Source organism: Zingiber officinale, chromosome 11A, assembly GCF_018446385.1.
Source record: "Zingiber officinale cultivar Zhangliang chromosome 11A, Zo_v1.1, whole genome shotgun sequence".
NCBI classification, from domain to species: Eukaryota; Viridiplantae; Streptophyta; class Magnoliopsida; order Zingiberales; family Zingiberaceae; genus Zingiber; species Zingiber officinale.
In genome coordinates, this window is record NC_056006.1 from 24,219,508 (window position 1) to 24,243,403 (window position 23,896).

General features: G+C 35.1%; 1 protein-coding gene across 4 annotated transcripts; it reads right to left on the minus strand.

Moving 5' to 3' along the window:
* On the minus strand, positions 1 to 21,046 carry LOC122030948 (synaptonemal complex protein ZEP1-like). 4 transcript variants are annotated; one of them, XM_042589991.1, is made up of 20 exons: positions 20,924 to 21,046; positions 20,626 to 20,845; positions 20,475 to 20,524; positions 9,937 to 10,144; positions 9,729 to 9,854; positions 9,297 to 9,395; positions 8,386 to 9,062; positions 8,052 to 8,300; positions 7,853 to 7,981; positions 7,713 to 7,781; positions 7,521 to 7,631; positions 5,916 to 6,023; positions 5,732 to 5,842; positions 5,577 to 5,663; positions 5,001 to 5,090; positions 4,830 to 4,925; positions 1,937 to 2,023; positions 1,775 to 1,846; positions 985 to 1,086; positions 4 to 393 (listed from the first exon to the last, which is right to left on the minus strand). In XM_042589991.1, exons 2-19 carry the CDS (start codon positions 20,783 to 20,785, stop codon positions 988 to 990), a joined length of 2,628 nt encoding a protein of 875 aa, XP_042445925.1. In that variant the 5' UTR covers positions 20,786 to 20,845; positions 20,924 to 21,046; the 3' UTR covers positions 4 to 393; positions 985 to 987. The 4 variants fall into 4 exon arrangements, with proteins under 4 accessions (XP_042445927.1, XP_042445926.1, XP_042445925.1 ...); XM_042589992.1 differs by having other exon boundaries at positions 3 to 435; positions 20,626 to 21,040; XM_042589990.1 differs by having other exon boundaries at positions 20,626 to 21,040.
* Positions 21,047 to 23,896: the final 2,850 nt, after the last annotated feature.

Consider the following 23,896-nt stretch of genomic DNA (forward strand, 5'->3'; position numbering starts at 1 on the left):
CCTTCCGAGGCGCACTTGAAATACAGAGATTCACAGCACAAGTTTCCGAGTATCTATCACTTATAGGTATTTGAGCATATCGAGTGGGGAATGCAAGAAATGCAAAACATGTAAGGATTAGAAAAGGAAAGGAGATAAGAGCCTTGTTTTTACCCGTGTCCTCTTGCACTTGCTCTTCACAAATTTTTTACCAGGGTTAGTTATTTAAGGTATCAACTATTTCTAGAGCAACTGAATATCTCTGTTGGATGAAGAGGGTAAAGAACACAAATGATAAAAGAAAAGGTCGGATGTTTGTAATGACCTCGATGTGCAGCTTCCAAGGAAGTGCTTGCAGTCTATGAGACAGTCTGACCCTTCATCCAGGACTTCGACTCAATTGCTTGGGCATTGCTAGCATCGAAACATAGACCAAAAAAAAACATCAGACTTGACCTGCAAATGACAAGTTTGAGCTGGACGTCTGAAAGAATGTTCAGAATATCGTATATAAAGAATTAAATTTCCCTGTGTGCAGATAGCAGCTGATGCATGCTTGAATTTTCCTAAGCAATTATTGAAGAATTTGTTAGAGAAGAACAGTTCTCCGAAACACAGTGATTACATATGGTTGTACATGGCATAAGCAATCGCAACAAATTTGACTTAATGCCCTCGCCTAAAATTTAATGTTTGATAGAATAAGCATTTTAAACCTAGGTAATAGTTATTCCAAACTATAGTATTTGTTATTTTGGAAAAATGTTTTGATGTTATGGAGATTATTCCTTATCTATTACTTGAACACAATTTCTACAAACCAAAGAATCTATTTCAAGAACCGAACCTACATAATACATATTTGTATTGTTTCTTACTGTATTTTATGGAGAAGTGGTCAATTTTATTCCATCAACTTAGCTTGATGTAGATTTTTAGGCATGAAAGTATAATGAACAAATAACATAAAAGACAGACAAAGATATACAAATTACATTGACTTACATTTTAGTCAAATGCGTATGGATCGTCAGCATAAGGATTCAAGGAGCCCTCTGAGAACAAGTCACCAATATTTGTTGCATTCGGATGGTTTCCCCTGCTTACCTATGCAAGAAAACAATAAATTGTGGAACAAATGAATGATACAATAAATACATACATAAATTATCGCTCTGAGAAAGTGCGTATCAAATAATCACAACCAAAATGCTTGTTTTAATCACATTATCAATTGGATTCCAAAGGCCTGTGTTAAAAACATCTTACAAGAAAATGACAACACTCTATGCTTCCATCTTACAAATCTGTCTCTGTACAACATAAATTATTGTTTCTGAATGCCCAAACCTTAAAAAAGCAACAGAAGGTGTTATTATATAGGAAACTCTATCAACAAGACCATTGCGAGCTATATACTACTAACCAACTAAGAAAACTAAGTAATTGAATATTTAGTATGCTAGAGAATCAGGTACATGTCAGTTTTCAGACAACACTTAATTAAGTGATGGACATTTAAGCGATGATAGCATTCACAATCCATGTAAAAAAGCAATTAAAATTGCAGAAAAATATAACTTGGGAACATCGTTTGCAAGTTCACTTAATAATGAAACCAAGATTGCCCCTCAAATAAAAGAAATCAACACGACATTATTGACTATAACGAAATGTCTACTTGAATAATTATGCAAATGCTGAAATGATTGCTTTAGGTTAACTAAGGAAGCAGCAAGAACTCATTAAATATACTTAGGGGTAGCTGGATGATAATAAATTCTTATAAAAATACCTCCTTAATCTTTGTTGTGTCATGGACAGCATTAAGGGGCTGGGGGTGAAACAGCCTCTGACTATTTGGCTCCTTAAAGAAGATCAAACATAAACACCCATCAAATAAAAGCATAAACCTTGGCCTGTAAATTTAAAGTGATCCATTGAGGTGTATATTTACCCCAAACATGACTGTGCTCTTTGTCTTTCTGCGCTTCGTAACAGTTGTCCCATTTGATGTCTCAATTTCATATTCGTGGCGGGTCACCTGTTATAATTGGAATCTCCTGAATTCATTTGATAATCAAATCATTGCAAAACAAAAGACAACTTGTAGAGATACAATTCAGTTTACCTCATTGAAAAATCTACCTTGCATATGTGCACACATATATAAAGATTTACACAGCTATTTTCAAAAGATATTTTAATCAAACTTAGTTATGGAATTTGTTAAGGATGTCAATCTAGGTGTTAAATATAGTTGTCACTAATGAGTATTACATGTAATCAATAGAGATGTGGCGGTGTCCTCTAGTACCTAAACTCTTAATCTACCACTTTGTACTTGTTGATTTAAAAATGGTTGTGTCAAACACTTATCCACACCCATGTCTGAAAGGTCACACTTAAAGGACATTTTTTTTTTTTTTGCAAACTAATTACCATTAAGTTTGTCTTACACATGGACTTCATTAAGTTCATCTTACACATGGACTTCTATACAAAGAATCAACTATATGTGGATCACAGATCTTTATTGATAAACTATTGGAAACTTCATAAGAGAGCTCTAAACTTTGTCCAATTTCTAGTCATAAAGGTGAACTCATTCAAAAGGCCATTTGAAATTGTTCTCATGATTAGGGCATAGGAAAACTTATGGCTATCACAGTAGACAATGAAAGTTCAAACAAGATTGCAATTTCTTTTTGAAAAGGATAATTGACAAGAAGGAAGGTAGCAGTGTCTTATAAGGTTACTTTCTTCATGTGAGGTGTGTTGCTAATTTCATCAACTTAGTTGTCCAAGAAGGATTTAATACCTCACATGCTTTTTCCATTTGTGTCCATGAAACACTAGAATATTTGAGATAATCTTCATCTAGGTTGTAGAATATTAGACCATGTGCTGAGCAAGAAAAAAAAAATACTAAGGCAAAGTCTCTTAAGCCTCGACTCTTGATGTCTTTGCAAGATGGGATTCCATTTATATGATGTTAGGTGTACCTATGTGTACACTAAGATATGACAGCCTTGGAAGATTTCATGAAGATCTTTTATTTGAGGCAGAACCATGGTTTGAAATCTCATACCATGTCAGAGTCAAATCATTCCAGTAATCAACTTGATATTATTAGCATGCAATGTCTCCTATGTTATTATTTCAATTATGTCGATGAGTGTCATTTCATGTCAACATTTGACACTCCTTGGCATGCTATAACACATGTCAAGATGAATTGAAATAATGTTATTATTTTTGTATAGCTTGTAACATCTTGCAGTGGTGGAAGGCAAAATCAATTTAAGTACTGGTGTTACTTCTAGATGAAGTTCTTTATCTTAAGGTGGAAGCAAAAAGATAAGAAGTTCTAGAGAGAAAATTTTGAAGTGAGGAAAGGCAAGAGGATAGGAAAGAGGATGGAGGGCAAATTTTTAACGTCATCTGATGATTTATCATTTATTATAAAATCTTCCTTAAACATAGTCGATACATTCTGTTGTTAACATGCTGTCTCCAAAATGAAAGATGGACCATTTGTCATTTATGTCCCAATATAATTCCTTTTTTTTTGCTTGGTCTTTAGTAAGTCCAAGCACTTTAAAACTATGCATGCTTGTTTATTTTTTTAATAGACTAACAAATGCTAGTTTTTTCCAAAGAATATGATTCATATTGAAGTTGAATACTAGTTTTGCATTGCTCTAATTAAAGCTAAGCAAAGTCGAGTGCTACTAACTTAGTTAAAGCATGCAGCCATCTTATGTTTGCAACTTAAAGCATGAAGCAGATTTGAATGTTTCTGGTAATTATATATTTGAAGATTCAATTGCAAACATGAACTGTATAGAGTTAATGCTAAACTTCATGTTTAATTGAATAAAATACTATGTCAATTCAGTTTGAACCATACCAAGCTGAACTAATATAATAATTTCAGTTTGGTTTTAGTTTTGTATATACCTTTTTTGGTTTGATTATTTTTGAAAAGAATTTCAGTTTAACTTAACTGGGTTTGGTTTGAACTGAAAAAGCCAATAGAAATATGATCTCAACCCTTGGATTGACAATTTTTGCATGCAAAAGCTGGAGGGATTTTTTGGTGCCTTCTCTCAGTTGATCATGTTGATCCTCTAACTTGCCACACTCTTGACCTTGCTATGTGGCATCGAAGTTGAGACCTAATCGGTCTTATCAATCATGCATCTTACCCTTTAGGAGAAAGTATGCTCCCAATGTTTCTAAGGTAGTTCAGCCTCAAATTTTCCTCCCCGTGTGAGACTTCATCTTGGCAACTTGTCTCTTCCTGTGTCACATCACCACTGCTAGTTATGTAGTCCCATTAATTGTGACTAACATAGGACAGTTGCCTCAGTTATGACAAAGACCTAGTCTTTATTAGTTGTCATAGGGTTGTTGTTTCCAATAATCCACCAAGGGCAATCATTTCTCCACAGTAATAATCATATCCACCATAGCCTCATGTTTTCTAAATTATGCCACTATACATTTGTACATTGATCATAAAAAAAGAGAAAAATAAATAAAAACACAGTAGATTGAAATGATCAATGCATCTTTGTCTAGGAAAGAGCACGTGATGCTTTTTTACTAAATTCATGTGTTAAATAGTCTCTTCAAGAGTTGCTAGCTGACTAGCCAACACACCTAGATTTTCAAAAGTAGACCATCCAAGCCCTAGGAAAAAACTGAAATTTCAGCCTCATTTAACACATTTTTCTAAATAATCTACGCAACACTTGTACAAAACAGTGGACATAAATAGAAGCCTCAGATAACAATGAAGCATATAGCTATGATGATGAAGAGGATTGGGTAAACTTAAATACCTTCCTCCTGTGCTTAGGAATATTGCGTGAAGGCTTCTCTACTTTCTTCATTATGCTACTCATGGGTGTCCGCATCACTCCTGACAAACTCAAATCCTGAAAATATAGAATTTGATTGCTAACATGCTAAAAACCAGTAACTTGTTGTAATCAGCAAGTTAAACAGAATACCTTCCTTCTGCTTTCTGGACTTGTTAGTGCATGCTTATGTTCTTTCCTAACAGATGGTTCCATCAGCTTTATTGATGAAACAGAGAATTCCTGGAAAGGAAAAATTACATAAACATCATCATTTTAACTTTCAGATCCTGTTGTCATCAACTTTACATAAACATCAAAATTACACTCTCAGTGTTCTTAAAATGCAGGAACAAAGTATACATCAAAATATGGAACATTTCTTCCAAAGAACTTTCCTAGATTAACTCCCATCTCTTGAAGACATATTATGCAAAATGTAAAAAGATAATGTTCATAAAGGAGATAAAAGTAGCATGATTTAACACTTTTCCTAATCTAAGTGGACAGATAGTCTTATCAGAAAATCTAAATTAAGTACAACACACAATAGCATATGAATAGACAGGAATGAGCAATTGATAATGATTATTAGAACAGAACAATGTGGGACTGACTTACAACAACAAACAACAACCAAGTCTTTTATCCCACTAAGTGAGGTTGGCTAATGTGGGACTGTCTTAAGATGTAAAACTATCCATGTATCAAGTTCTCGTTAGTAAAAACCTTTTTAGAGTTTGCTTCCTGGTCAACTTGTTGATTTTCACTCATTACTTTCCACTGCAATTGTAACAATGTTCTCTGCTTTTCTTCCTGAATGAATTAAATAAGTAACACATTAGAACCAGTAATTGATTAACAACTATTGTTGGCATTAATACCCTTGATTTCTGCAGTTCCAATTCTTCTTGCAATTTTTTGGATTCATCTTCATGCTGCAACATCATTGCTTTTATTTGAAACTCATGCTCTTTCCTCAATGATGAAATTCTCTACATTAATGAAATCTTCAGCTTCACAACTTGACAAGAAACCTTGCTAAGTAGTTAGTAGACTTGCAGTTACCTCCCTCAGTTCATTTTCGGCCTGTAGCTGTACTCTTTTTAGATCTTCCCTTTGTTGAAGCAGAAGTTTTGATTCCTTCTCCTCAAAATTTTTCTCCATTTGACTAACCTGGAGATAACAAAGAGGACAAAGAACATACATAAAAGGAATAAGGTAACACAGTTTGCTGAGAAAAAATAATCTTAAAATTTCAAAACTAAAGACTAATTGACAAATTTCTGGAGAATGAAAAAACAAGCACTCCTAAGATTTATAAAGATAATGTTCTAAATCAAATCAGGAGAAGTTTCTCTTAGCAAGCACAGAAATGCAAAGTTCCATAGTTTCACAAGAGCAATAAATAAAGAAGATATAACTATGGGATAGAAGTTCTGACACTAGTAGTCTTGAGCAGTGAAAGAAACCATGAGATTACCTAATTTGCTTCAGCCATACACAAACCTTAGGTATATTAAGCCAGCATATGCATTCCATTCATTTCCATCCTTTTCTATTTATAGTCATGAAATGTTGTTTGCTCTCTTCCAAATATTGTCTCCTTAAAGCTTAAAATATAACTAGAATGAACATCAATAAACATACGGCCAGTAAATGTTTATGAATATTTATAATACATGCTGGAGTAACTTCATGTCCGATATGATTTTTAAGCTAAATTTTATATTGTAAGAGAAATCATCAAAGCTATTGCTTCATAGAAACATGAATAAGTAAACCCCTAACAAATTACTAGTGAATAGTGACCGGACTCAATTAGAATATTGTCCGGATCTTTAGACAACAGATGAAGTTGCATGACCAACTGACTACTTCCAAAGAAAAGAACATTTTAGCATTCCAATGTTCATTTAGATGTTGAGAAATGCCCAATTGGTTTGTCTATACATAGATGATTGAGCCAATTTGCCTGACTAACATGTTTACCCTGACCAACCTAAATTGCCCATGGGACTTATCCAACTTGACTACTCGTCTACCTCATCCAACCCAACTGCTTGGTCACCCTGTCCGACCCAACTAGCATGGTATGCCTGATTGTGCTATAGGGCCATCAAACCTGATCAGAACCTAATCAATGCAACCAGCCAATTTGACTCATGTGATCCAACCAACTCGTTCAGCTTGATTGACCACTTTGCTCATTCATAATATATATTTTTGGAGGGTTAGAGTAAGAACGTGTATTTTTTGAAGAATGAAGTAGTATGAATAGGGAATCCCAATTCCATATGAATTAGTACTCTGAGCTCATTTGTAATCAAATATAGGAATATATTTTACTAATCTTCACAAGGTTGAGAGGTAGAAAGAAATGCACCATATGATCCATGACAAAGAGAAACAAACACCAAAGCTATTTCATTATCTGGATAGGTGACGAAGGTGGACGAAACTCCTTGAGGGGAAAAGGAGTGGAGAAGATATGAAAGGTAGAAAATTGGTTTGTTAGAAAGCAATTCAGATTTAAAAACACCTTTCAATTCTTGAACTCAACATCCTGAATGGGAGTATTGAATAACAAAAACCTTCAACCAGAAATTACAGACTACTAAAAGCAATTTCAAGCTTTGAGCAACCCTTTTTAATTTAAAATAATAAGCCTACCATTGCAGCATGCTCCTCCTTAACACGCATTAAGCATTGTTGTGATTCTTCTTTATTTTCTGCAATTTTTTCATTGCATCTTCTTTCTGTTTCCTTAATAATCTTGTCTGCCTGGAATTTCAGCAACCAGATATAAATTTCAAATATTCATCTCATCTAGATGAAGAACCTTAGGAAAGAGAGAAAACACGCCTTCTCCTTTTCAGCCATAGCAACATCCAACTTTTCCATCTCACAGTTCTTCCGGATATCACTGATTGCCTGCCAACTTGATCATTTAATGGTCGATACCAAAACAAGATTGAGAATATAAAACCCTTCAAAAGCAGTACCTGGTCATTTTTTTGAGATAGATCTTTCAAATGCTTTGATAACTCCAGCTTCTTTCCTTCAAGCATCAAATCATACTGTTTTTTTGCTTCACTTAGCTTGATTTCTGCTGAAACTAGAGATTCTTGAACCTGAACATTCATAGAGTCAATATATGTTCCTAAAACATAATGAAACCAACAATAGTATAGATTTTGTTGCCTCAGCTTTTTGCTCTTCCAATTGTTTTTCTCTCTCCATAAAACTTGTAAGAAGTTGTTCCTTCTCGTCTAGAACTTTATGCAGCTGGCTGAGATCACTTTTAAGTGAAGTAATCGTATGATTGTGCTTAGAAATCTCATTCTTAAGAGCTTCTGACTCTTTAGCTCCATCCTCTGTCACCAACTGCAGCTGATCCAGTAAGTCACGATTCTGTGCCTCTAAACTGGAAATATTCTCCGACAATTTTTTCTGAAATATTCAAAATGCCACATTTTATTAAATTAATACTGTAACTTACCATCAGCAGTAACTTAAAATGTCAAGTTTCACAGACCCCCTTTGCCTCAGACATGGCATTAGATTGTGATAAATCCTTGATTTTCTCCATGAGTTCTTTAGTCAGTTTTTCTGAACTACTCTTATTTGAAAGAAGATCCTTAATTTTAGTTTCCAAGTCCCTGATATTTGCTTCTGCCAATCGACACTCATCTGCATGTTGTACAATGGAAAATTCTTGGGCTTTCTGCAGCTCCAAAATTTGATCTTTTTGCTCTTGATTGTTAAATTTGACAGTGTCATTCTCTGATCTGCACTTTTTAAATTCCTCATGTAGCTTATCAAACTTGTACTGAGCACGCTCAGATGTTAACTTCTCCTTCTTGTTAACCAAATCACAATAAACTCCAATTGAAGAGAATAACATAGAAATCTGATTTGTGAGAGATGCACTCTCAGTATGTAGTTTAGCTATCATAGTAACTAAACCATTAAGTAGCTCTCTAAGTTCTGCAAGATCCTGTGATGATTTCTCTATTGTTTGTGCAAAATCTATGTTGGCACTTTGGAGAGAACTCTTTTCCTTTTCCAAATTAGTAATAGTAGTTCTCAAGCATCTGCAGGTATCTTCCTTCGAATTCAATTCATTAACCATCTCTTCTAATTGAGCGTCTAGAGACTTCAAGTTAGCCACTTTGTCTTCAATTATCCCATGTAGTTCTTTGATTCCAACATCTACAAGCAATAGCAACATTGACTCATAGTATAATTTTTCATAACTCAAGAAGCACATAGAAATTATGAAAAAATACAAATTGACCAGGATAAAATCAAGTTATTGTGAACAATAAGGATTCTTATTGTTGGCATATTCTCTACATAAATAAATCTACAGAAAGTGACAATGAGCTTGCTACTCACGGTAACATTAATTTTTTATTTGGAAAATTCAAAAGACGTACGGTATACCTTTTTCCAGCATGGCATTCTTGGTTGCATCACGATGGTCTTGAAAGCATTTTTCGACTTCCTCTTTCTCATGCTTAAGCTCCAAAATCTCTTGTTTCCCTATAAAGGCAAAGCATTGTGCATATCACATTGTAAAATAGTAGTAATAATCAATTATGTATAACAAGTCTCTATTGTTTAATGCCAGATGGCATATACATATATGTACTGATAGGAAACGGAATTGCTGAACATATAATGAAAATTTTCTATCCTGTATGAACAAAACTATACAATCATGTTTTAGACTGCACATATGGGGCTAGTTTTCAGTGACGCACTAACACAAACAAGGATAACACATCAACAGAGGAACATTAAGTAAATGGTTTGGTGGCATACCTTAATGTAATTAAACAAATTGATAGTATCACTTTGATATGTAGAATTTACCTGTGACTATCTTAGTGTTTGCGCTCTCTAACTTTGCTGATAAATCATTCAAAATTTTATCAAATTCATCAAGAGCTTTTGAAGTGTTCTCAAGCTTTCCTTCAAAGAATCCCTTAGTCTCTTCAGCTGTAACAGGAAAATAAAATTCCAAGAATAAGATGAGAATGATAATAACTAAATGAGTAGAACCTCATCAACCTGGTGATACCTGCACATGTTTGATCAGCCAAGTGTTGCAGAGTTTCAGTTAATTGATCACATATTGTATTGGTTGAAGAGAGCTTAGAGTCTAATCCACCCCAGAGCTTTGTGTCTTCTTTTTGCTTTACTTTAAGCTTTGCATTCTCGTTTAATGATTGTTGCAATTTGGTTTCTAGCACATGTATCTGATCTGATGCCTTCCTCAGTTTTGTTTGCTTTAATATTAAGCACATAGAGAGTTAGGCCAAAATGAAATTACCACAATTCTCATGAAAAAACATGAAAAAGGAAGGCTTCCCACAACTTTAGTACAGAAAATTTCAGATGATGTAGATCATGCCTATTCTAAAAAAAATTTAGCACTGCCAAGGTTAACCATTTTCTACCAAATCAAAACTAAATTTAAGCGAGAATGAACACAAAGTTATTATGTCATGAGGATCATTCAAAACATCTAAAGCACAATCCTATTCCATCTGAATAATGAATTTCAGAAAAGAATAAAGTGACAGGAAAAAAACTATAAGAGGCAAATTGTTAATGCATAGACAAAATGAGTAGAAAAGGGAATATCAAAATGAAAAAAAAATATTAAGAATGTATGTAAACGTAAAACTGTGAAACACTCTATATTCATGGTTTACAATTTCGAATCGTGCCAAAGTTTCGTCAAGGACAAGAACAATATGGTTTCAGTATCATATCATGTTGTACCAATACAATTTTTGTACTTTTTATTTTTGAAATATTAGTAAATATTAATAAAATATATTATTAATATTTGATTGTTATAAATGCTCACTATTGATTTTATTTCAAGCGTTTATTGATGAGTTCATACTTTGATATTTTTTCTTAAGATGTTTAATATCTACTAAATTTTGTGACAACTATAGCAAGGTACAAATTCAAAATTTATATTTTTTATTATTATTGCATATAATAAAATAGTTTAATCACTTGAAGTACATTGAGTTCGAGAACATGTATGTCTTGAAGATGGGTCTTCAACTTCAAATTACCATAAATTTGGAGGTTGACAATTATGAATATTGCTTATGTTATATTTATATAGATGTATAGTAAACTCAAATTCTCACAACTTCACATTATTCTTTTAATTTAATGTAATTTAATGTATTTTTGTATTTTAAAGACATTTAAAATTGTCAATCTGATTTACGAATGTAGATAACATAAAATTTTATATTATCCAATAAAAAAAAAAGGTAGATCCGTTACCTTAGTGACCCCCCTAGTGTCGGCCACTCGAATATGGAGGGAGATTCATGCAGGTACACAGGCCATAGGCGCATGACGGGGTAAACCTCAGGTCGTCAGTTCCTGAGAATCGACACCTGGCCATTACGCCAGAGATACCATGCGCCCACCGTCTGCGCTACGCCCTGGGAGCTTTATATTATATTATCCCATAAAGAAACTATAATATGATGATTTTGACTTATTAATATAATATATACAGTATTTGAATGTTCAATAATTATTAGTTAAATATGTGTTTATTTTGTATATTTTTATTTAAAAATAGTTTCTACATTAATTTTATATAAAGTTTTCAACCATTAAACAATTTAACATTGTTAGACAAAAACAAATAAATATATTTCTTTTTAAAGAAAATTAATATATCATTAACTCAAATTAAAATTGATACATTATAACATTCTACATTACTAATATCAAAAGGAGTGTCATGAATAGGATAAAAGCATTGGTTCTTGAAATTTCCTGATTAGATCAACCCCATAGTCTCCAACTTCCAAATCAAATAATTATCCCATGACATGCACTATTGATATTGATTTCTCCACATGTCCATTAGCATGTTTCGATTCACCATTAGAAGTTAAGACTTGAACTGGCACCATTAGAATCAGAATTAGTACATGCACAAGAAAAGGATAAACATATGCCCCCAAGCTCAAATATGATGAATCACCAAGCCTATAATAAAAAGACCGAGTATGAAGAACTTCAATCAAAATCAATTTCAATTAAACTCTCTCGCATATCTCAATAATCATGAGTTTCCCTTTGTCTGTTACCGTTGTATTGGAGTTGATATTGACTCTTAATAGTTCTAGCGCCATGATCATCATCTTGGATTGCATATGTGTGACCTTGCACACATGTCCAAGGTTTAAATATTAAAGTCGAGGGAACATAAATTTCACAATCACCAAGTGCATCACCACTATCATCACCTTTGTGAGACTTGCACTACTGTTGACAACGTTGTTATTATTTTAAACTTCTCGTCCAACTGCAGTGTTAGAAGGTAATGATGTTTCGTCACTCTCATCATATTCTTGCTCATCAATTGCATCGAGTAGATTTTCACCAATCCTCAATTGACCCCTTCCCTTATAAATAGTAGTTTTGCCTTTTTCTTTCTCTTTAATACAAATTGCAAGAGCTTTGCCTTTATCTTTATCTGTAAACTTTAATTGGGGTTGGGATTAGAGTTGGGATGTGTGAGAATGTGTGGACCGAGATCCAGAAAATCAAATTCTCGATCACAAGCTTCATCATCATCTTCCTCACTAACATCTCCTCTAGCTTGCACTTTTTCAATCTGCTGGGTAAGAAATTAAGATAAGTAATGGATTCTTAGCCTCAACAGTGCTCCACCAATCCATCATTGGATCATCCTCAACTTGGACAAATCCAATATCAAAAGAGTCTACATCACTAGACTCTTGTTCTTCCTTCTCTTTTGTTATTGTGCTTAGTTGAAAATACATATTATAATGAATGTAGACCATCTTCTCCAAGCAAAGAAAGCTAACTAATTTCTCTCGCAACCACTTGAAGACGTCTGCAAGAGAATTCATACTGCAACCCTTTTTCAAATTTGGGGTTAATCTTCTGTATTGTAACCACCACTCAGTTGTAAGATAAATAAGAATAAATTTAAAATAGTATTCATATGTGTTGAGTAATAATTTATGCTATATTTACTTGCATCCATTTTACATTTATATGGCATTGCCAAAGGATAGCCCAAAGAACCATATGCCTCTCGAAATAATCAACTTTCATTAGAAGCCTCAACGGTTAATTCTTTATTTGTTTGTAATCTTGATATTGCATTTCTAATGGTCACTAATAAATCGTCATTTGTGACTAGACTATATCAATATTGATATGTCGGATTGAAATAATAGCCTAAAATAATTAAACATATATAATTATTAATAGAAATATTAAAAAAACTTTATTATTAAAAAATAAGTACATGCCAAATGAATATGTTTTTCCATTTGGCTATTCCATCTTCCAGTGATAATATAAATAGAATGTTGATACTTGGTTGGCGATTGTAAACTCTTCTTAATTTTCTTTTTTGCTTGGATAGTAAACATTGTCCATTTGCGACTTCTTATCCATATCAACTTTGTGTAGAAAGACGTACAAGGACTCTACTGTCATAAAAATATCTACAATATAATCCTAAAATCTAAAAGATATAGCATTTTTTGTGTCTCCCTACCTCAGTTGTGCTAGAGTATTGAAACACTTCTCAATTCTCAAAAGTGAACATGGTCTTCGATCCTACTTTTTTTTTTCTGAAATGACTTTAACAACAGAAAGTGAATTGCAAACCTAGTTGTAGAATCTCCCCATCAATAAATTTTCTCATTAATATGTGAACCCAATGACGATTATAGAGAATTTTGTTAATGACTGACCTCTTTTCACTACCTTCTTCACTATATCAAGTTTTCCGACATCTCCCATTATCAAATCAATACAGTGTGTTGCACATGGTGTCTAAAATAATATTTGATGCTCTTGCTCTTTCAAAATTGGCACCATTGTCAATAATCACTTGCACACTATATGTCTACACATATCTCTTGAACTACATTATCCATCAAGCAATCTATGTAATATGCATCATGATATTTTGAAATTGCATCAATAGATTTATGAAATATCACCTTTCTATTGCAGTATAGCAAAAAGTTAATAATGCTCATCCATGTAAATCATTTATAGCTATCACACATCAACATAATCTCATATAACCCTTGTTGCTTTTTTGCATGATAAGATCTAAATTTTGATATCCTCCACTTGTTTGTCTAAATATGACCAGCAATTTCATATGCGATCGAAGGTTGAATACCATGACTAAATTTTTAGATGTTACACACCATGCTATGATAGTATATATTGTTGTTGCATTGGGAGGATTTTATTGAAATGAAAAAATTTAACAATACTTAAACCGATCAATTTCTTCTTCTCCCTTGTATAGGCGTCATCAATCTTAATATATATGCTAGCTTGGTCTAAGAATGCCAGCAAATCAAATTAGAAATATCAATTGCACGCCTTTGTCCCATAAAAGGAAAGAAATGACCAATACCACCTTGTGTTGAGTAACATAAACACTTGCATTCCTCTCCAATGTTGCTATAGAAATTGAGTCACTTCCACTAGCACAAGTTGAACCACTTCCACTAGCAAAAGTTGCCGTCACATATGTTGCTTATACTCATATTAAGTTCAAGAGGCACTAAAAACTAAAAAAAGTTCTTCATTTTTGGAATACCTTCACCACAACCTTTAAGTTCAGCATAGACCAATTCTCCAAACACTTATCTGTCAAAAATTTCGCATTGTTATTGTTGTTTGTACCTTAGTTTTTTTTGTCATTAAGTTCCTCCTTTATTGCAGGACCGATTTCTTGAGAAAATTTTGAACACTTAGAAACATTCGAATATCCACCAGCAAGTTATTTTAGACATGTGACCGCATCAATGTTTCCAATCATATTGCAATACAAACATTGGCAATAAAATTGCTCTTTGAGTTGACATGCATGTCTCTAAAATGAATCATAAGATTGTTGTTTTGGTGTCATTTTATCTATACATGTATCAAAAAGATAAAATTATTCATAACAAACAAATACAATAAATATTCACAATTTATAACATTGACAAAACTAACATAAGAAATATTACCCTATTCATAAAAATCATAAAATAATAAGAATATCTAATTTTAACAAAAATACTAAATAAATAGAATAAAAATCTTCATACAAAAACATTATTTACAACTTTGAACAACTATTAAAATGACAATAAAATTTTCATCTAAGATTTGTTACACTTAACATGTAAATAAAACAAGACTAATCACAAATATAAGTAGTGGATATCAACATGATAATAAGAAAAACATAAATGAATATAAAGAAAAAAAATATAAATTATTAAATTTAATTATCACTAATTTATAACACAACTTTTACATTATTTTCGCAGCCTTATGTTAGCAAATGATATTATTATAATTCAAGGGCAATGACTCCAGTGATTCACTTCTTAATGGATTTACTGATAGTTCATTTACTATACTTATATCATTGAAGATATTGATACGTATTGATTAAATAATGATAATTAAAAAAATTATCTTAGTGGGCCATAAATGATGATAACAACTTAGAGTGATAGTAGTAGCTCTAAATATTGATAAAGAACTAAAATGAAAATAGTAACTGACTATAGATATATTTATATAACAATATATAAATAAACTAAATAACTTAAAGAAGAATTTAAAGTTGTAATATGAAATCGTGACTTATTATAGTTTCTTGACCTCCTAAATGAGATTAAATTCTTGCACGTCTTTTCTAATTACCTACTTAACAAATTTAAGTGTAATATATGCTTTCCTTCACCTACAGTTTCACAAGCAAAGGCACTCTTAGGATATCATAGTTGGTTTTAATTAGCATATAAAAAGATCTTGACCTGCTAATTCCTAATTTGGTTTTATTGGTTATTACCTACTTAACAAATTTAAGCTTAATATATGCTTTCCTTCACCTACGATTTCACAGGCAAAGGCACTCTTAGGATATCATAGTTGGTTTTAATTAGCATATAAAGAGATCTTGACCTACTAATTCCTAATTTGGTTTTATTGGTTATCCTGAGTTAGTGACTATTTGTATGGCTCTTGGTTCCCTTTTATCACACTATCACCATGTAGGGTACCATACCTTACACGTGTGGTGCATGACAAAAATAGTTGATTAATATATATATATATATATATAGCCTCTAGTTTTGTAAGCAAAAGTACCATTTTGAGATTTACTTGGTTTCACTTAATACTTAGAGTTGCTCAAAGATCTCGACCTGAGTCTAGATTTGATTTTTTTTTTGTTGTTGTTGTACTTTTGTTTGATCTTATAGTCTTTTTACACTGTAAAATTTTTATGTATTTGTAGAAAAGAAAATATAAATAAATAAAGTTTGTCAACCTTCTTAATTATCTTGAGTTAGTAATTGGCTATGTGGGTCTTGGTTCCCTTTTTTTCACAGTATCACCAAGTGGGGTACCTTCTGGTAAGTGAAAATTACACCCACGGGGTGTGATATCAAAATGCAATTAAGGAAGGGGAAAGGAGAGTTTGCAAGGGTGGAGAAGTGATTGTGACTATGATAAGTGGAGATTGCAAGTAAGGAATAGAAAAAAGGAAATAGTGATAGTGTTTAGGAAGGGGAGTCCTAAAAATGAGAGGGGTGGACGAATATAATAGGAAAGGTAGTGGATGGAATCAACAAAGGCGAAGAAGATACAAAAATTGGGTGGATGGGAAACATTGATCATTAAATTAGGATTTCATCTTTAATACCACTTGATATGGCACAACGAACGAGCAATTCTCACCTAAAGAAAAGGAAATGAAAAATATATTATCTCAAAACTTCTCCGTGCATAGGATCCTAACATCTTTAATAGATTGATAACAAAACATATTTCTCATCTTATTATTATTCAATTAAAACTCTATTAAGACTTTTTCTTAAAAATACACAACCTTTAAGATCTCCACATTTCTAAAAATACAAAAATTAAACAAACTTTATTGTTCTACAAATTATAAAAATTAATGATTTGAATAACTTTGAAAAAATTTAAATAAAATTAAAATTTTTAACTACATTAGTTATCCTTTTGGGCATTCCAACATAGTTAGGCCTATGTTGCAAGCCAAGTCTAGCAGTCTAATAGCACTCTAGAAGTAGTGACACCATGCTAGCTAATGTGATTTGCTGACATGAGCTCTTTTTAAGACAACAAAATTTGATGTGATTTTGAACAAATGGAATTGAAAACATGAACATGTAGAACTTTGGAGGGAAAATTTCTAGAGGAAGAGAAAGCCACCAATGGAGGTGACCACTTATTTTGGAGGCTTTCTAGCCACCAAAAATAGCAAGAAAGGAGATCTAGGTCATCCTTTAAAGTGCTATTATGGTGGAAACCATCTTAGCACCGATGTTGAGTGTCTTAGGTACCATCTTTAAATTTAGAGTGAAACTGGCAAGGGTTGAGATATTTAATTGTTATTTTCAAACTATTATGTGATGCTTGAATTTACTCTAGTTATGGTTAGACATGAGCTAAAAAAAATTCTTTGCTCCTTGTTTTGATGATTCATGGATTCCTCTTCTCATGATTTTTAATCCTTGTTATTGCAAGGGCTTTTTGGTGTTCATAAAATGTTTACAAATTCATTTTCTGATGCATGCTTTGATTACTTGATTGATCATGGTTTATGTGTCACTATTTTCACCATGCTTTAAAAACTTGAGCCATATTGGAATTTCACTTTATGATCGGAACAATACGATTTTGGTACCGTATCGTGCCATGGCATATGGTTTCGATATTTTTTAAATATCAATATATTAATTAAAAATAAAAAATTTACCCTAAATATTTAAAAAATAAATAATAATAATTTTTTTAAAAATATATGGGATCGAGGCGCTCACATATGGATATGGTAAATAAATAAATAAATTATTATATATTTTCAAAATTAAAAAAAAATTAATATATATGTATATTAAGTTAATGTGATAATTTTTTAGGGTTTGATTATACATGTTTAGATCATCCTTATTATAGCTAGGAGTTGATTGAAATTATTAATATAAATTTAATTAAAGTTTAATTTCTCCACCCGCGACCTCGCGGGAGGTCACCGTGAGCCACTGTGATCTCGCAGTGTCGATGTTGGGAGGCAAACGGAATGGTGAATTTCACCATTTTGCCTGACACAATACAAAATTTTAAACCATGATTTTCACAGCATGTTAAGCTAGCGTTGCTTGGCACTAACATAGATAATGACATACGATTATTTATCTAAGTACAATTATTTCATACTAGGTGGATCCTCCACCTTAACAGTCCCCCTAGAGCCAGCCCCATGTGTATGGAAGGAGGTAAATTCAGATACACAGATGGGCAATTATTTCATAGGATTTGGACCTATTGTGTCCAACTTGATTGGTATTTCAAATCATGTAGTCTAGAGGTGGTGAGCCAATCACTATCATGGCATGTAATCTAGTGTGCAAAGACTGAGTAAAGACTAAGGGGACGTTTGGTTTAGGGGAATAGGAGTGGGGAATGAGAATGAGAATCATTGATTACCATTGTTAATGTTTGGATTATAGGAATAGGAATACAAATAAGGGAATGAATCCTTGAAATTGGGTAATAACTCATTCCCATGTACCTCCCCTTCAATGAGTCATTACTCTATTTCCATCAATCAAAATATTCCCTTATTCCAAAAATACCCTTGACCTAAAACTAAAATTTTCTCCCTTAATATCGAATATCAAAATTTATTTATTTATTTTTTCTTTCATATCACTTCTCTCTCCTTGTTCTCTCTCATCATATTTTCTCTCTCATCATATTTTCACACACTTTCTCTCTCCTATCACACTCTCTTTCCTCTTTTTTCTCATTACACTTTCTCTCTCATCATACTTTCTCTCTCCTCAATCTCTTCCATCACACTCTCTTCCTTCTTTTTTTTAATCATACTTTATCTCTCATCATACTTTCTCTCTCCTCAAATTCTCCCATCACACTCTTTTTTTTTCTTATCACACTTTCGCTCTCATCATATTTTCTCTCTCCTCAATCTCTCTTGTCACACTCCCTCCCTTTTTTTCCTCAACACATTTTCTCTCTCATCATACTTTCTCTCTTCTCAATATCTCCCATTACACTCACTGTTCTTTTTTTTTCTCATCACACTTTCTCTCTCATCATACTTTCTCTCTCCTTAATCTCTCTCATCACACACACTCTCTCTCCTCATTTTTCCTCATTACATTTTCTCTCTCTTCATCCTCTCCCATCATAATTTCTCTCACATCATATTTTATCTCACATCTTCTCTCATCATGCTCTCTTCTATTACACTCTATTTTCTCATTTTCTCTCATCACACTTTCTCTCTCTTCATTCTTTTTCATCACACTTTCTATCTCATCATACTTTCTCTCTCTTCATTCTTTTTCATCATACTTTCTCTCTCATCATTCTCTTACATCTAATTTTTTTCTCTTATTTTCCTTTAAGGGTAAAAAAGAAAATATTGATTTATTCCGATAGAAAGTATGCAACTAACCAAACATTGCTTTTAAGAGTGATATCCATGCTCATACCCATTCTCATTCCACAATACAATGATTCCCATTCCAATTCTCATTCTCATGCTCATACCAAACGCCCCCTAAAAATGTTATGCATATATGCCCTATAGTCCTTGCCCAATAAAAAGAGAAGAACAAAAACATCTTGTGTCCTGGTGGTAGTATGATGTGATATACACCTGATGATAGTATAGTCATGTAATATTATCTAGTTTTCATGTTCAATCTTATTTGTTCTTGTTATTTTTGCCTTGTTCGCATTGTCTATCTTATTCCAAGGACATGTAGTAGTTGCTCAGTTTTTGACAACTACTACCAAAAAAGTGATGCATCCTTAGCAGTGGGTGTTGGAATACAACAACAGTCCTAACACAACTCTGAGTTAAAATCAATAAGCTTCGATTTAACAGTGTTGACGCATTCATTCTCTAACCTATCTTGAAAGCTTTTTGTTCATTAAAAATCTAAGTTTTGGAGGTATAATAGCAAAATCCAGTTTGACTACTGTAATGGATGAATAAGGGTTCTTCTCTACTATAGGAATTTGGCTATCGCCTCCCACATCTTATTATTACAATTCCTTAACGTGAATGTAGTTTTTTGCTTTTCTTGTATTTGCAAGCAGACTTTCTGATACAGTGTGAATTCAATCATGTTGGCAAAAAGGTCATGACATCACATTTGAATATAGTGATCATCTCGGTAACATGATGTGCTCCATCAGATACGGGATCTATTTTCTACCATTCTTCGTTTAAATTTTTTCTCTCTCATGAGATCAAAATTTAAACTTTTTCCATACGATGTATGTGAAACTATTTGCATTTATGAGCATCATAAAATTTCCATCGAGCAACCCAAATATATTGCTCTTATAGTGCTCAAATATACAAAGAACAATCATATAAAAACCAGAGTGACTAAAATTAGAAACGTAAATGAGCAAAACACATAGAAATTAAGAATAATACATCAAAGTAAACGAAAGGAATAAATTAATTAATCAAGGAGAAGTGTCATATACCGCCAATTCAAGGTCAGTTTTGACGGAAGCCTGATCTTTGACCAACTTTTCTGAAATCAAACGACACACAAAACGAAGTCGTCAGAGAGAAGCATCTGAGAGCCAATGCAAAACCAAATGAGCATCAAAAATAATAAAAAGAAATACCAACCCGCAGTTAGCTTCAAATTCACAAAGCTACCGTAAGAAGTCGAATCAGAAGAACCCCTGGGATTGTAGACAGCAGGAGCCCTTGCAGATCCTGCAAGTGGTCCGGCCAAGGATCGAAAGTTCTCTAAACTCTTCAACGAAGACAGCCCTAGGCTCTTCATCAAGCTTACGCGATGAGACTTCGCGGCGAAACCCTAAGGTCACGAGTCGATGTCGTCAATCTAGGAAGGAGAGTTCGCGATTAGACCTCGAGGGTTAGGCAGAGGCGGAACGAAGAGAAGATGATCTGATCGTTTGACCTTGAAACCGCAGATATCTCGGTGATTTGAGAAAAGAAACCCTTGAAATTTCGTTCGTCGCGGGGAAACGATGAGAGCTGCGAGCGAAGAGAGTGGAGAAGCAGGAGAAGAAATGACCGTTTCGAATTGGTGCTCGCTCCGCATCGCTATTTTTATAGAAGCGGCAGCTTTGAATACCGATTTGAAAATTTTCTTTTTTGCTTCAAATTTTATCGTTATTTTTGCTTCGCTCCAAGAAACTTAGCGTAGTGTCAGACTTTTCCAATTAATTGTGTTTTTTTAGCTTCACCCCTAAAAGATTAAGATAGTGTCAAGTCCTTCCCTTTAAGATAATGTGAAGTTGTCCCCTAAGTCAACATTAGGGCCAAAATATTTGTCTTTATTGAAATTCGAATATTGGTTCTCTTAGTTATTGTTTTTTTAAAAGTATTTTACCACTGTATTATACCCACGATAGCACTTTCTTCATTATTTTTTTATCATTCACATATCTAATTCTTTAATTAACTATCAAAATAAATTAAAAAATATCAATCATATTAACTATAATATTCATATACTTTATTAATGATAATATGTGATGATCCAGTCCGAACGCTGAGTCGACGGATGTTAGGGACGTGGTGCTCTCCTCTGTCTCCGGCGGGCGACGTGGATCTCCGCCGCTACCTGCAAAGAAGTCGAGCCGGGAAGGGGTTCCTGGCGACGACCCTCCGACGCTCAAGTCAGGCAAGAGGAAAATGATGAAGTGGCTCCCAAGATGAGAAATCGCGTGATTGCTTACCTCCGGTGAAGTCTGAGGGCTCTTATATAGAGCTATAGGGAAGCTTATGCACACCTACCGAGGTGTACACGTGTCCTTTACCATACCTTAGTATGGGCTTACCAGAGGAGCATGTCTAACACCATACTGCTACAGTCTGAGCACGTCTCTGATGGGACAACAGAACCTTCTATCGTAGGATTCTGCGTATGGCCTAGTCGTCAAACATGTCTGTTGTCAGAAGATGTTCCCCACTGCCCCCTTGTCCTTGTCTCCTTTATCCCCGAGCCGAGCGTCCATCCGCTCGGCAGGCATTGGTCCGACCGAGCGTAGGTATCGGTCCGACCGAGAAGATTTCACTCCCTCACGTGCTCGGCTGAGACTGTTCCTTCACATTATTGCTACTTTACGCCTCGGCCGAGCGGACTTCCCGCTCGGCCCGGCGACCCTGTTCACCATGAGCGTCGGAAACCCGACTGCCTGTCGGGTTGTCTTTGATTCCGCTCGGACACGTTCGGCCGGTCGACCAACCCCCTCTCCGATCGGCCGGACCTCATGCTGACTCTTTTGACTTTTGACCCCCACGTGGCGTTGACTCTCCTCTAGAGGGGGTCCCCCGACCTTACTGCCGGATCACTTGCCTTCCCTTCAAGTCTAGTCGAAGGAGGCGATTAGTCCGACTGACTGGACCGCCAGTCATGCCGAGCGGCGTCTCTGTGCAATTATCCTCCGCTCGGCCCCCACGGGGGTAGCTATAACGTCAGTCAACGCCGACATTCCTCGGATCTCTTCGAAACTTGCACCAATCTTCGACATTAAGGTCGGGCACACGCTCATTAAATGCACTCCAGTGGCCGAATGCCACGTGGTGTTGCTGCCGTCATCGTACGGCGGCGGCGTGGTGTCCGACGGGATCGAGGCGGTTTGAAATGGATGGCTCGATGCGTGCTTCAGTTCCCGTGACCTGCATCCGACGGTGGAGGCCGCTCGGGCCCAACCCTATAAAGCCTTCGCCTTCTCCCCCAGCCGCATCTTTGCCTTCGCGTGCTCCACAGTTTTTCTCTCTCAGCACTCCGGCGATCCTGCTCTTCTGTTTTCTGATGATCTCCGGCGTTCTTCCCTCGATCCTCCGTTTCTTTGTAAGGTTCTCCTACTTTCTCTCTTTGTTAGCCTTGTGTTTCTTGTCGAGTTCTCGTCCTCTGGTCGCTGTCTTGCTCATCCTCTTCTCCCCTCTGTCGTTGGCCTTTTTTTCGCCTTTCGCTTGCTCTGCCGTTCGAACAATGGCCAGTTCTTCTCAGCCTCAAGACCCAGCCCTAGGCCCGTGGTATACCACCCTGGAGTCGCGCTTCGATCGGCACGACGCCGATATTCTGATGGACAACTTTGACATCCCGTCTGACTTTGAAATCATATTACCCTCATCCTCCGCTTGGCCACACAAACCACCGCGTGGAGCTTTCTGTGTTTTCCGCGACCAGTTCATAGTCGGTCTGCGCTTTCCAGTCCATCCCTTCATCGTAGAAGTTTGCAATTTTTTCGGCATTCCGCTCGGAAGCCTAGTCCCTAACACTTTCCGCCTTCTATGCGGCGTCGTCGTCTTGTTCAAAATCCACAACATTCCCCTCCGACCAGAGGCCTTCTATTATTTTTATTACCCTAAACAGTCCGAGCTGGGTACTTACATGTTCCAGGCTCGACCCGGTTTAGTTTTTTTTAATAAATTGCCCTCTTCCAATAAACATTGGAAAGAGTTCTACTTTTATCTTCGTCTTCCTGAACGGTTCTCCTTCCGAACCCAATGGCAGGTCGGACCGCCAATCTCCCCTAAGCTAAAAAGGTTCAAGACCCGACCGGACTATCTTCATGCTGCTAACATGCTAGCCGGTCTGAAGTTCGACATCAACAAATTTTTACCAGAAGGGGTGATGTACATATTTGGCTTGAGTCCGATCCGGACCCCCCTCCCGAGCGGCTTTGGTAAGAATTTTACTTGTACATTCGCCTTGATTGCTAACTGATTTTCTCCTTTTTCCTTTGCAGCGGGCATTGTCATGGAGTCCGTGATGGCCGGAATTTTGAAGAGGAAAGCGGTGGCGCTCGAGGCCGCAGCTGCCAAAGAGATGGAGGCGCTTGGCATTGAGCCAGTCGGCTCGCACGAAGGGGAGAGTGGGACGAATGCGGGGGAGTCGGCCGCTCAGGCTTCTCTCCCG

Excerpts from the sequence above, each read along its gene's own strand:
- LOC122030948 (XM_042589992.1), bottom strand. The coding sequence starts at position 20,785 with ATGAAGAGCCTAGGGCTGTCTTCGTTGAAGAGTTTAGAGAACTTTCGA. Across the intron at positions 5,664-5,731 it reads TGGAACTGCAGAAATCAAGG|GAAGAAAAGCAGAGAACATT; the intron begins GTATTAATGCCA and ends TAATTCATTCAG. Across the intron at positions 1,087-1,774 it reads ACACAACAAAGATTAAGGAG|GTAAGCAGGGGAAACCATCC; the intron begins GTATTTTTATAA and ends TTTCTTGCATAG.